The sequence below is a fragment of the Sinocyclocheilus anshuiensis genome, unplaced genomic scaffold (genome assembly GCF_001515605.1).
Source record: "Sinocyclocheilus anshuiensis isolate Anshui unplaced genomic scaffold, SAMN03320099.WGS_v1.1 scaffold222, whole genome shotgun sequence".
NCBI lineage: Eukaryota > Metazoa > Chordata > Actinopteri > Cypriniformes > Cyprinidae > Sinocyclocheilus > Sinocyclocheilus anshuiensis.
Genome location: NW_015542408.1, coordinates 950,568 through 964,827, shown reverse-complemented (window position 1 = coordinate 964,827; position 14,260 = coordinate 950,568). Strand labels below are relative to the sequence as shown.

The window sequence follows — 14,260 nt, the reverse complement described above, 5'->3', positions numbered from 1 at the left end:
TTTTCCTTTCTCTTTGGAGTGTTACAAGCTCTTGGTGCATAAAGAAGATCTGTAAAGTTGCAAAGACTAAAGTCTCAAATCCAAAGAGATATTCTTTATAAAAGTTAAGAGTCAACCACTCCTACCGAAAACGGCTCGTTCTAACACGCCCCGACATGTCTACGTCACGATGTAGGAAGATTTGCATAACGCCGCCCAAATGTTCAAGCAAAGAAAGAAGGCGTAAATTTTATTCTCGCTGTAGTGTTGTTGCCGTAAAAAGACAGTATAAGTCATTATAATCCGTAATTATGTCCCCACTGGATGCAACAAATGTCTCGTTTATAATGGGTTTTAATATTTTTGTCTCTTTGCTCCGGACGGACAAGGCATCACAGTATGTTAAGGGGCGTAACATTTCCATCACACGCTTGAGGTATTCGGCCAATCACAACGCTCTGGATAGCTGGCCAATCAGAGCACACCTTGCTTTTCAGACCGATGAGCTTTGTAAAAATCTACGCGTTTCAGAAAGGCGGGGCATAGAGGAGAAACAATAATGTACAGTATGTGGAAAATAATGTGTTTTTTGAACCTTAAACCGCATAAACACATTTCATTACACCAAATACACCAAATAATGTTCTTTTTAGCAACATCATATGACCCCTTTAAAACTAATTGTAAATTAATAAGATGTTAAAGAGTTTAATGAGAAACTATATTTAAATATTTCAGATGCTGACTAGCAGCAGCAGTATGGTTTAGTCAGCTAGGCCTATTTGACTAGTTTTGCACAGGGTACTTGTTACCATTGTTTTTATTTTTATTGTGTCATGAATTGTCATGACGGAAAAAAACAGTAGGGCTAGACTTGAATGAATGAATGGTGTACATATAACATTTTGACTCTCTAAATGTTTTTTGTAGTTGTATTTATTAATCACTGTATCCTTTTTCATCTAATTTAATTTTCCAAGTTTCATGTGAAACTCAGACCCTATAAACTTTTCAATAAGTAGGTGCAGAAAGCTACAGGTGAGGTCTGTTCCTGTTTCAGTACTGCTGTGGTTCATATTGTACAGAGGTTAACATGACGGTGCTTAAAGAAAGCCCTTAATGCCCTAGTATCATTACTTTGAAGTTTGTGGTCATGCATGTGTTCATATACTACCAATTAAAAGTTCGTGTTGGTAAGATTTTTTTTTATGTTTTTGAAAGAAGTCTCTTATGTTCACCAAGGCTGCATTTATTTGATCAAAAATACAGAAAAAAATATATTACAATTCAAAATAACTGTTTTCTGGTTAGTTTAATACATTTAAAAATGTCATTTATTCCTGTGATGGCAAGAATGAATTGTCACATTCAATCAATTTAATTAGTCTTTTCTGAATAAAAGTATTACTTTCTTTAAAAAAAAACCCCGAATCTTACTGATCTGTCTTTTGAATGGTAGTTTATATGCTAGAGTGTATCATCTGCTAATGGATGTTTTGATCAATTTAATGTGTCTTTTCTGAATAAAAGTATTAAAAAACCTTACTGACCTCTATTTTTGAATGGTAGTGCATATGTTGATATTACCTGCTAATGGATGTTATGGACTTTGTGTGAACTACATGAAGGCCATGTCAGAGTGAAAACAGTCCATTTAATGCTTATCAGTGACGGTTGTACAAGCTTCTGTAGTTGTGCATACCTTGAGTTGACCTTAGGGCTAGAGTTGCAAAGGCCTTAGGTATAACCAATAACTTCCACTGGTTATTGAACTCTTGGGCTGTTTGCTTAACCAGGAGATGTTTCTGTTTAAGCAAACTCAGATAGCCTGGTCCCTGGTCATCCTTATCTTTGCATTAGCACAAGCTAGTCATCACTTGGCCTGTGAGCAGGCTTGAAGTACAGATAGCAGACGTTTCTTGGCGAAAATAGTTTTTTCTGTACTGATAATACCTCTGCTCAACAGATAGAGTTTGTCCTTGTCATGTTTGTAAGTAATAAAAATCTTTCTATGTCCTTTTCCACAGGTGATTTTCAAAGCCAAAGCGAAATATTCACCGGAACTCAATAAGTACAAGTAAGAGATTTTCTTTCCTAGCTGTGAGGGCTGTGACTGAATTAAAGGGATAGTTCACCCAAAAATAAAAATTATGTCATTAATTACTCACCCTCATGTCATTCCAAACCCACAAGACCTTCATTCATATTCAGAAAACAAATTAAGATGTTTTTGATGAAATCCAAGAGCTTTCTGACCCTCCATAGACAGCAATACAACTGAAATGTTCCCAGACCTAGAAGTGCAGTAAGGAAATCGTTAAAATAGTCCATGTGACATCAGTAGTTCAACTGCAATTTTACGAAGAGAATGTGAGAATACTTTTGGTGTGCAAAGAAAACAAAAATAATGACTTTATTCAACAATTCTTCTCCTCCTAATCACATCTTCCGCCATTATCGACACATGTGCGTTCTACATCAGAACGCTGTCGTTATTATTGCTTTCTTTAAGCACAAAAACTCACGTCACATGGACTATTTTAACAATGTCCTCACTACCTTTCTGGGCCTTAAACGTGTCAGTTGCATTGCTGTCTACTAGGGATGTAACGGTACACTTAGAGCCTGTTGAAAATCGATATAAATATGTGATGATTCAAATCGGTTGAGATGTTAAACAAAACGTGGGGGTACGCATTTATATGAATGTATCTGAGAGGAACTGACTGTCTTTAGAAAAGTTTAGATGGTATTTTCTTTTCATCTTGCTTCCGTATGAAGTTGTGTTAAGCTTTGTTTACAGTGGTAACCAAGGAGATGGTTCATCTAAAAATTAAAATGATTTAATTTACTTGCTCAACATATTCAAAACCTGTTAATGCTGATCTTTTCCATACAGTGAAGGAATACTGAGCCTGTCAAGCTTCAAAATGCTAATAAAGCACCATGGAAGTTATAGCAATATAGGAAAAGGCCAACATTTTAGTCAATGCATCAAGAGTGTGTGTGTGGGGTTCTTTTTTCTTACCTTTTTTTTTTTACTGCCCCAGTACTCATTTACTCATCTGCTTTTGTGTTGCACACAAGAACAGAAATCATACAGCTTTGGAACAACATTAGAGTGAGAATTTTTTATTTTTGGGTGAATTTAGAAGGATTTAGATTTTTTTTTCTTTGGTTGAAATATCAAAAGACTTTAAAGAAGTTTGAGCCAAATTAATACAGACTCGTTAGTTTTGCTTTTTTTTCATTTGAAGCATCAATCTGTACAAATACGGGCTTTGATCAGGTTATTAGAGTCTGATGCGGAGTGAAAAGCTTGGAGATCAAATACCACCCAGTCCCGTCTGAGTCAGGATGAGTGGGAGGAGGGCATGTGGTGGAATGGAGGGGGAAGGGGGCAGAGGAGAGGATTGACACATGGCCCAGACAGCACTAAGCAATGGCTTGACTGCTCTCATCAGTTCAATGTCTTTGAGCTTTCACCTATTATTCAATATGATATATTTCTGAGTGAAGCAAAATATTGAGCATGACGTATTATGTGACAGAGCTTGATTTTATTTAACAGAACATAGTAAAAAATTATATTATATCCTATTATTTTTTTCATATCTAAAATCATGTCAGGAATATTTAGTTACTATCAAATTAAATAATTCAAATCTAATAATAAAATGTAGATGTTAAATTTGTTCACCTATAATTCACCCATGACTCATTTATTTCATTTTTTTTTTTCTTTCTCTGAAATAATTTTTCTCTCAACTCTAGGGTGCCCCTGCGTCTAGGATTTCTGCTGGCTAGTGTTTTTTTCCTGGTGGTGAACGTGACGTGTGCCATGCTGGTTCAGGGAGATGTGGGTGAGAGTGAGGTGAAGGATGCCGTTCTGGCACGAGTGCTGGTTAATGACAGCCTCTTTGTGCTCTGTGCGATCTCACTCGCCATCTGCATCTTCAAGATCGCTAAAATGTCTTCTGCCAATGTCTACCTGGAGTCAGAGGTAAGTGGACAAGGATGCGCTTGGATTTGGAGATTACCAATTGGGATTCAGAACATGACCGTGTAGCATTTTCAGTTTGACAGTGCAATAACAACTAATTGCATTGAATAGTGTTGGAAAAGTAATTACCATTCTGTCTAACTGTGGTGATCTTTGTGATTGTGATCCAGGGGACATCAGTATGCCAGGCCACAGCCATTGGGGCAGCAGTTATCCTCCTCTACACCTCCAGAGCCTGTTATAACCTGGTTGTGGTGGCTCTTTCTCCTGAAGATCGGCCCAGTCCGTTTAATTATGGCTGGTACAATGTATCTGACCAGGTAGTTCAATATAACTTTACGTATATATTGTTAATGTTAAATCTAAAGCCCCGTTCACACCAAGAACGATAACGATATTAGCGTCCAGACTAGCGGACGGTATCGTCAGTTTATTCTAAGAGCATACGCGTCTGCCGCTTTAAATTCTCGAGCTTGTGATAGTAGGACTGATTCTGATTGGGTGTCAATGATTTTTTCGTTCATCAGCTGAAAAAAATAGTTCTGGAAGTGATTCCAATTATATCGTTTCTCTGTGCCTTTATTGTTATAGCTGTGGTGTGAACTCTGCTATTCTTTAATATTGAGAACGATTTTTAGAGCTATATCTTTATCGTTATCTTTATAGTTATCGTCCTTGTTGTGAACGGGCCTTAAGTGTGATGCAGTATGTTTTTTTTTTAAATAATTAATACTTTTATTTAGCAAGGATACTTTAAATTGATCAAAAGGCAGTATAGACTTTCAAAGATTTATAAAGTTACAAATGATTTTTATTTCAAATAAATTCTGTTCTTTTGAACTTTCTTTTTATCAAAGAATCCTGAAAAATAATCTATGTAATGGTTTTCACAAAAACATTAAGTAGTTTAAAACTGATGAATAGCATATTAGAATGATTTCTGAAGGATAATGTGACATTAAAGACTGAAAATGTAGCTTTGCATCAGAGGAATAAATGACGTTTTAAAATATATTATAATAGTAAAGAGCTATTTTAAATTGTCTCAAGCCCAAATACTTGAGAGATAGTGTATGTAGAAAACATAAAGCTGGTAAACCCTCATTGAACTTTCACTGTCCAAGATAAACAAGTCTCAGAAAGCTCACTGCTGTTAGTGTGGCACAGCTGTTTGAGTTAATAATCAATGCTGCTTTCACCTTTATGTGAGACGTATGAACTCGTTATGTATTTATTCTTCTCATTTGCATAGTAGCTCATTTTTGTGTGCCCTGATTTAGCACTGCATCCTTCAAGGGCTGTTATGTGTTTGGTACAATTAAAAAGTATAATAGAGGCTGTGTAATAAATGACAGATTATGCCTTTTGCTGCATGTTTACAAATGTATTTCTGTACTTTGTTGTTTTATAAAAAGAGATGTTGACGGCTTCATTCATTCAAAATAAAGTAATTCGACATGGATTACGCTGCTTTGCGCAGTGCTCCACAGAAACAATCCATTTGAGGGGATTTAGACGGATATGGGCTCTGTGGGGGAAAGGTTTTTGTTTTGCTATAAATAGCTCGGGAAAGGATGGCTGGCTGGCTGCCTGGTGGTGACCTAGTTTGGGTTCACCTCTGAGACGGGCTAACAGGAAGCCAAGGTTCCCCTGATCGGCCTGCCCCCTTCTCTGACTCAGCTGCATATGTTTGGGTGGCTGTCTTGCTTATTCTTCATAAAGCTACTTTGTCTCACGCAAAGCTGTTGTGAGGATTTGTTTCTCGCTGTTTTGATGATGCATTTGATTCTAGGATTGTTTACATCTTTCCTCATCCTGCATTGTCTGCATTTTTGCAGATATTCGTATGCATGATGTTTGTGCTTTTGTTTGTTGTAGGCCACAGTGTCTTGTGCTTTTCAATGGTAGTATAGTATGTCTACTTGTTAGGGCTATTCTCCTCTAAGGCTGCATGATTTGAGGAAAAATTGGTTTGCTTTTTAATTAATTTATTTATTTTTCATGATAAAAATTGTGATTGCAATTTGATTGCATTTTTAAAAGATTCAAGTTTGCTGTGCTTGTTTGTGGGGCTGCACAATTTATTGAACAAATAAAATCACGATTATTAATTTTTTATTATTTACCAAACAAAAATGTTAAACAAAATAGGAAATATTACTAGTGTAAAATAAACATTGAATATTTAAGAAAGAAATAATTAAGTAAAACTGTAAAATTGCTATATTAATATTTATGGCTGACTTCATTTATGTGTAAAAGCGTAATATAAGTCAGATTGCACAGAAGTTTTTCATCTAATATTTTATTTTATTTTACAAAAACTATTATAAATGGTATTTTAGGCTTTAGATAACAAGAACAACTCTGCTGTCTACTCTAAGGTGTATTGGCCTTTACAGTGTACCGATACATCAATATGCTCAGAAGTGGAAAGTTCTCAAAGTGTTTGTCTTGCATTGTGTTTGTGTCTCCAGGCGCTGTCTACTCTAAGGTGTATTGGCCTTTACAGTGTACCGATACATCAATATGCTCAGAAGTGGAAAGTTCTCAAAGTGTTAAATTTGTCTTGCATTGTGTTTGTGTCTCCAGGCAGATGCAGAGAAGATCAATGGGGAAGCCTATGTGGTCTTTGGGATCATCCTGTTCTTCTGGGAGTTGCTGCCCACCAGTCTGGTGGTGGTGTTCTTCAGAGTGCAGCGGCCCAATCAGAACCTGGTGAAAGTCTAATCCTGTCTCACTCCTCTAAATCTGTCCATCAATATCACAGCTGGACACTTACTCAATGATGAGAGCTGGCGATCGGCTTTTTAAGCCCCAGCAGAGAGTTGTTTTCCTGTCAGATAGAATTAATTACTCCAACGTCTGCCCCACTGAAAACAACATCCCATGCTGCTGTGTTAGTCATGTATTTGCCTGTCTGTGTTGGACCAGTCATACCGTTTTATTTATATTTTGTATACCTTGTTTCCACAGACACCGGGTGGCATGATCAACAGTCACAGCTTTAGTTCCAGGGCATATTTCTTTGACAACCCACACCGCTATGATAGTGATGATGATCTGTCTAGAAACACAACTTCCCGAGGAGATAGATGCAGGTGTGTGTACTCACATTTGTGTTTACTGGAACTTCTCAAAGATAGGAGTGTTATATTTACTTCTAGTTAAAGATTTATGATGTTTTTAAAGGAATAGTTTAATTAAAAATGATTTAATCACAGGATTCCAGACCCCTTGGCCCCTGAAATGAAAGATTTAGGAACCAAATTACTTCTATTTTTAGATGCTTTACAGAATTATCATTAGTGTTACTAAATAAAAAATATTAAACAAAATTGGAAATGACTATTCTAATATTTTACTGAATGTTTTTGAATGTCCAATCTAGGCTGCAATTAATTGATCAAAATACAGTAAAAACAGTAACATTGTGAAAAATAATTACAATTTTAAAAAGTTTTCTATTTTAAAATTGTATTTAATCTTTTGTAAAAATGTAATGTATTTAATGCATCCTTGCTGAATCAAACAAAAAAAAAAATTCTTAAAAAAAGTGTTGATGATAATAAAAAGTAATAATATTAATTAAAAAAAACATTACTGACCCCAAAGCCTTTGAATTTTAGTGTAACCGAAAATGACGTCAGTTAAGTGAGCGAGTCACTTCTGAAATCAGTAATGGCTCTGAATGACTAAGTCTGATTTAAATCTTTAACTCACAAGCAAGGCTGTTTCATGAAACTTTCTGACTGACTCATTAAAAAGGACCAGTTCATTAGAGTCATTTGTTTGGGAACCGCATGGTGATTTACTTGTCACCCTTGCAAATTTTTATTTATTTTTTGTGCATCTGGTGCCCTGACTCACCTTGATGTCTTTAAAAGCTTGTATGATATTATTCTTCAGCTAAAACCAGTTTTTTTTTGTGAACTATCCTTTTAATTTACATGATTGATATATCAGTTAAATTGTATCTCTAAGCCTGAAGGTTCTGTTTTCCAGCAGTATCCTGTCGTCCACACCGCAGACGGGCCCAAGTTGGTACGGCTCGATCCAGAGGAACGGCAGCCTAACGGCAATCCCTCACCTGCTGAACGGCCCCCAAACATCAACCGCCCCTCTTCTCTTTGCCTATGGCAACATTCAGACCAACCAGCACCACAATTACTATTCCACCCCCCAGAACTACTACTCGACCTCCCAAACACACTACGCCACCCCTCAGAACTAAAGCAGATCCTTCTGTGGAACGATCTAGTCTGAGGTTTGGCTCAGCCAGGACATCGAGCAATGCTTTATGGTCGTCTTACCCCTCAAGTCAATTTATCTGCCCACATTGATGCGGCAGGAATTTAAAGGGACCATAAGGTGATGGGGGGGGCGGGGTTTAGGTTTATTTGGACCAGCTTTTCCGATGTTCTCATTTCTGAAAACCATCCATCCCATCACCCAACATTGGTGCAATGAACTCCTCATAGCCTTCAGCACATGGACTCCCCTCTGTGAGTTGGGATGTGCTTTTTGCACTTATTGTCGGCCTGCATTTCATATTTGGATCAGTTGGAGTAGTTGTAGGCCAGAATGTGGTGTTGGTGGTGGCGAGATTTTTCCATTTTTGGAGAGTACGCTTTTTATATTCCATCGTTTTGGAGAAAGAGCACGACCGCCTAGTCCATCCAAGACGATCAAGTGAAAGCATTCTGGATCTGTCAGTACTAGGATCCAACGTGCACTGATGTTAACATGTGACTCTTTCTTGAATTCCTGTATTACGTTGCCAAAGAGCCCGTGCTTAAATCCAAGGTAGTACATTTCCACGCTTCCCAAAGACAGAAAGACACCCGGTTCCTACAATCCCAGAACCGTCGACTGAGATATAGTGTGATGAGTGTGACGAGGAAGACTAACTCTACTTACATCCTCTAATATTTTGGTGCTTGGCTTTTGAAGGACATTTTGGGCTTATATCAGTAGTCAAAGTAATATATCATTCTCCAGGGATGCCTGAATTGGTGCCATCGTATGATTTTCCTAGCCGAAAACATGTCGCACAGAAATTAATGTTTGTATTGAACATGCTTCATAAGCTATATATCATCATTCCTCTATATTTGTATTTCAGGAGCGGGATTGGTCAGCAATCGATGTCCCTTGTCCAGCTTAAATGAAGAAGCCCTTTCCATTTCCCTAAAAAAAAATAATCATTTTGTGTTTTAGCAAAAAAAAATATATATTTTTTAATCCCCTAATTTGCTGCTTCATGTTATTAGCTGTGTACAAGATAATATCAGCAATCATTTGGCTGAAGCAATCATTAGTTGTGGTGTAAATATTATATATGGGCAGCTGTGGGATTGAAACTCCATATGCACCTGCTCCGTTATTGGATTTATTTTTAAAATGTGTTTTAAATTGCATCTTACAGGGTTTTGTGTATGCTGTATGAAAAAAAGCGGATGATTTTAATTGATTTGGATGTTTTAAGTCGGCCTCGTCTTATATCCTTGCTTTCTGCCAGCTAATGTGTAGCAAACCTTTTCAGTTATGAGAGATCTTGAGTGTTAATTGATGGAAATGTTATGTTTGATCGAATGCTGATTGGGTTCATTTCCTGACAAACCGCAGACAGCATGGGGCTGTGTATGAGTTGGTTGGTTTGTTTTATTTTTTATCTTTATTAATTTATAAATGTGAGTCTGGTCTGAAAAATGTTACTGTGAAATTTATATCAACTCTTGAATCTCGCAAAAGAGCAAAGCCTTTGTTTTTGTTTTTTTGTTCGAGGCCAATGAATGTAACTCGTTTACCCATGTTCATAGTTCATTAAAGATGTACTCAAGCACTACCATAAAAAAATAAAGTTTTATTGCACTGTTTTAAAAACAAGTTTTGTTTTGACCAGAGTCTGGGTTATTTGGTGTGACGACTTATAAGAAATCTACAGAAAATTAATGATGTTTATTGCAGATAGCAACAGAAGTAAAAATAGAAACTTCTTTTTAACTCCAGTGTTTCTGTATCTACAGGTTTTCCCTTCAACATACCAGTGTTCATTTCTCTTGTTAACTGTCGAACACGTCTGTGTTTTCGTTTCTTGGCTGAACTGCTGGCCACAATTGAATCTGTAGTGGTTGGATCTCACAGAGTCTCATGGAGCAGGTTAAATTAGGACAGAACGGCCTGTGAATCTTGCTTCTACCTCTAAGAGCATCAGCTGTATATTCAATGTTTTGATTGCTATTAATACTTGCTGTTAATTAATATTATTGCTGAATTTAGGTTATGTCAAACCTTTGTTAGTAGTGTTGCACCATGTGGCTCAATTGGTAGATTGTGGAACTAACAATGTTCCAAGGAACACGGAACGCATTTACTGATTAAATGTATACACCGAATGCACTGAAATGTTAAATGAACAAATGCATAAAAGAATGTATGAAGCAATGTAAAAAAAACAAAACAAAAATGACATAAACCTCCCCAACACACTTTAACATTCATAGCAAAATAAATGCAAAGCCTATGTGCAACTCCATACAAACATCTGGAATGTTAATGAAAAAAAAATATAGGACATTTAAAATAAGTGATCACTTTTTGAAAATATAATACTACTAATAAAGAACAACACTTTTCTTACTGAGAAAAGTACATTCACAATATTAAATAATATATAAAAAAAAAAATGTAAATATTCTTTATGTAATAGTCAATATGCTCAAAAAATCTAGGTGCTGAGGCACATATTCAAAAACTACAACGCTTAATTTAACTCATATTTTTAAAAATATATTACACCTATAAAGACATGAAAACTTGGCTTTATATATGCAAAATACACAAATCAAGTGGTTTATGTCCCTCTTGTAAACCATTTGAAGTATATTTATGTATCTCCATTTAATTCCCGAGAAGCTATGTTATTTTTTGGTCACTTATTCTGTTCTTTTTTTACATTTAACATGTGAAATACATTTTTGTAAGAGACATGTAATAGTGCAAAATATAGCCCAAACATACAGTTTTGTGACTAAGGTGCTCAATTCTTAAGGGATAAAACTGTGCAGTGCTGTTAAACTGTATTTAGAAACAATTGGTATAAAACATTCTGAAAACCGTAATTTAACAACCCAAAACAAATCTGTCCTGTTGTGTTATGCATGTCAGATTCACGTCAGTGGCTGAACGAGGGATTTTTACTGTCACTGTTTGAGATTTGACAACAGCGACCGAAAGTTCTCCAGCTCTCTGACACTTGTGGAGATCCTGAAACAAAACAAGACACATTAAAACAAGACATAAAGATATCCTGACAAAAATAGATATTGACATACCTTCCAAAAGCATTGAACAAAGACACAATTTCCTGCCGGCTGAGCTGAAATGATGGATTGGTGTTGCTTGTGTTGGGCATTGCATCTATTTGCCTTTCTGAGAACAGGATTTTCAGTGCACTTCCCAAGCCCTGAGTCTATGAGAGACATTCACTGAACGTCACATATCAACACAAACAACATCATCTGGGTACATGTCACGATCTTCACCATCTTACCTGCAATTTGCCCCAAAGTCTGCATTTAAAACACTCAACACAGTCCATGATGCGTGAGATGTTCTTAAAAGTCAGCTTGAAGTCTTCCTAAGGTCAGGAAAGATGCAACTGATTTAATGCTTCTTTAAAAAAAACATGTATTTCTGTAACATTGTTATTATAGCAAACATGGAAAAGAGCCACTGACTTTCAGTTTCATAGCTTCCTTATTATTTCCAGCAAATAGAGCGGTCTCATCAAAATGCAATGGAAAGGATCTGCAAATATAAAATTTTTAAATATATTAGAATATATTCATATATTTAAAAAAAATTATATATTGTGAAATATTATTACAATAAAAACACTTTCAAAAATTTGACGCAACCATTGCAATGCTCTTACTTGGCCACATGGAGGAGCTCTAGAAGCAGTTTCTTGTTCTCGTTGTCTTGAGTGTGTTGGCCAGTGTACAAATGGAAGGCAGGACGCTCAAAATAAGGCAGTATTTTTGCCAAAGCACGCAGCTCAATGAGGTACAGGAAGTAGAGGTTGCGTAGTCTCTTTGGCCCCTCCCCTTCTGTCAGCTCCTTGTCAAACCTCAGCTGGAACTCGGAGACGTTGTGACCCCACTTCATTTCAAACCAGTTTTCTGACCGAACAAATCAAATCAGACAATTAAACACTCAAGTTTAAATAGTCCCAGAAATGTTTAACTTTTTACATTTTTAACTTACAAGTCGTGACTTACCGTCTAGTAGGTACCTGGCGCTCAGGTGTATGTTTATACTGGCATGCAGTCCTGAGATCAGCCTGAAGAACGCTCGTTTCTCCACACACAAACCTCGAGGAACAACAAGAGGGACATGTAAATTAAAATATACAGTAACACATATAAAACAGCACCTTTAAGTAGGGATGGGCAATACCACTTATTTTGTTTTCGATATGATACCGATATTTTTCAAGGCAGTATCGTCGATATCGATACCGATTCGATACTTCTGAACTAAACTTTTACATTATGAAAAGTAAAATGGGTAATGATAAGCACTTAACAGTATCGATATATCGATACTTTGGATCGATACGCCCATCCCTACCTTTAAGCAGAAACTTACCTTCTAGCCAGCGGTAGAAGCCTTGCCCTTTAATGAGAAACAGACTTGTCAGTTTCTAGCTGATCAAATCACTGGTTAAATGGATTTGAAGAGCGTAACCTTACCGTCGTCTCCTAAAGTGGAGGGAAAGAAAGAGAGATGATTACAAGGATTATCTGTCATAAGCATCACAATATGACATGGATCTACTGCATATAAAATCAATGTGCTTAAAAACAGACAAATTTTAGACTTGAAAACATAAAACAAAGCATTACGGCTCACCGCTGTTAGACGCCAAAGGATTCAGTGGTCGTTTTACTGAATACGGTCTGAAAACGTAGCAAAAAAGAACGAGAGTTGTTACAACATTATGAGCACTTTATGATAATTAATAAAAATATCAAATACAGGTTAGGTTGCAAATTATAGGTGGGTTTTTAGGGTGTGAAGATTATGTTATTTGTTCAAACATTTAGTAAAAACAGAAATGTTGTGAAATTTTATTACAATTAAAATTAACAGTTTTCTCTGTTTTAGTATATTTGAAAATACAATTTATTCCTGTGATGAATAAGCTGAGCTTTCAGCATCATTACTCCAGTCTTCAGTGACAAATGATCCTTCAGAAATCATTCTAATATGCTGATTTGCTGCTCAAGAAAATGTCAGAATGTGAAAGTCTGATTTGCACTAAATGCTCGCAAACAGAAGCGGTAGTTATTTATAATGTGTTATTGACGAGCAGGGGCGTGCATTTCGTCTAACAGTAGGGGGAACAATAAACATAAAATTAAAAGGGAACACAAATAGTTCAGCTAAAATTGTACTTGTAAGTATATGTATACACAGAGGAAAGCCTTGCTATTCGTACAGCAGGGAGACCGTGCCAAATTAGACAACTTCAAGCTATTGTGGTCACGCCGCGACAGCGCTCGTGTCCGTTGTAGACATTACTATCCGTCACAGTGTTGCCAAGTCTGTGGTTTTCCCGCGGAATTGGGCTACTTATCACAGATGCCGCAGGTTGAAGCATCCCCAATAACGTGTATTTTAGCCCCTGGAACGAGATTTTTACACGGTTGAACGCGGTTAGTTTGGGCTACTTTTGAGTAGCAATTGGGAGGGTTTTGTTGTGAAACCTGGCAACCCTTTCCGTCAAGCAGGTAATGTTATTGCTAATTAGCGACTCATCGAAAAATACATTGGCATCATCTGTATTAAAGAGAAAATAATCACTTTATCCGATGTTTAAGTGAATAAAATAGCCTTGACAGCCTTACTTACTGGAGTTCCACAACTATTGACTATGTTCTCTCTCACCGGACTTGTGTGTAGGTGATAGGGCTGTCAAAATGGCTGAAAAACTACATTCGAATTATATTCGAATTTAAAATGCATCATTTCAGTTAGGGTGAAGAAAAGCTTCTCCTGAATAATGAATATTTATAATAAAATAATATTTATAAACCAATTATAATTAAGTTGCTTAAACAACTATCAACGAAACACCATCATGTATGTATGCATAGTTTAATACAAAATGTGGAAAACCAATCACACAGAGTACATTTTTCATTTAAAAACATGAGATGCAGTGGGATGGGGAAAAACCCACCATAAAGTCTCGATATATGTTTTTTT

At 36.4% G+C, this 14,260-nt stretch overlaps 2 protein-coding genes across 4 annotated transcripts in view; one reads left to right on the top strand and one right to left on the bottom strand.

Annotated features, from left to right (window-relative positions):
• The window catches only part of LOC107693135 (integral membrane protein GPR137B-like), a 23,850-nt gene extending 14,002 nt beyond the window's left edge, over positions 1-9,848 (top strand). The window contains exons 2-8 of one of the 3 annotated variants that reach the window (XR_001634711.1): positions 2,007-2,056; positions 3,754-3,982; positions 4,153-4,302; positions 6,575-6,700; positions 6,959-7,083; positions 7,991-8,918; positions 8,960-9,848. Coding sequence is in view for 1 of the 3 variants with exons in the window: in XM_016492400.1 (XP_016347886.1) it covers positions 2,007-2,056; positions 3,754-3,982; positions 4,153-4,302; positions 6,575-6,700; positions 6,959-7,083; positions 7,988-8,216 (909 nt within the window). In the remaining 2 variants the exon portion in view is untranslated. Of the gene's footprint in view, positions 1-2,006; positions 2,057-3,753; positions 3,983-4,152; positions 4,303-6,574; positions 6,701-6,958; positions 7,084-7,987 lie in introns of all 3 variants that reach the window. The other 2 variants (XR_001634710.1, XM_016492400.1) reach the window with 2 other exon arrangements.
• A 1,250-nt stretch (positions 9,849-11,098) lies between these two features.
• Positions 11,099-14,260, bottom strand: part of LOC107693134 (ERO1-like protein alpha) — a 12,053-nt gene continuing 8,891 nt past the window's right edge. The window contains exons 8-16 of the mRNA XM_016492399.1: positions 12,902-12,948; positions 12,742-12,750; positions 12,638-12,664; positions 12,268-12,360; positions 11,922-12,168; positions 11,725-11,794; positions 11,538-11,624; positions 11,320-11,456; positions 11,099-11,251 (exon numbers count right to left, since the gene is read on the bottom strand). Coding sequence (XP_016347885.1) covers positions 11,188-11,251; positions 11,320-11,456; positions 11,538-11,624; positions 11,725-11,794; positions 11,922-12,168; positions 12,268-12,360; positions 12,638-12,664; positions 12,742-12,750; positions 12,902-12,948 — 781 coding nt within the window. The 3' untranslated portion in view covers positions 11,099-11,187. The remainder of the gene's footprint in view (positions 11,252-11,319; positions 11,457-11,537; positions 11,625-11,724; positions 11,795-11,921; positions 12,169-12,267; positions 12,361-12,637; positions 12,665-12,741; positions 12,751-12,901; positions 12,949-14,260) is intronic.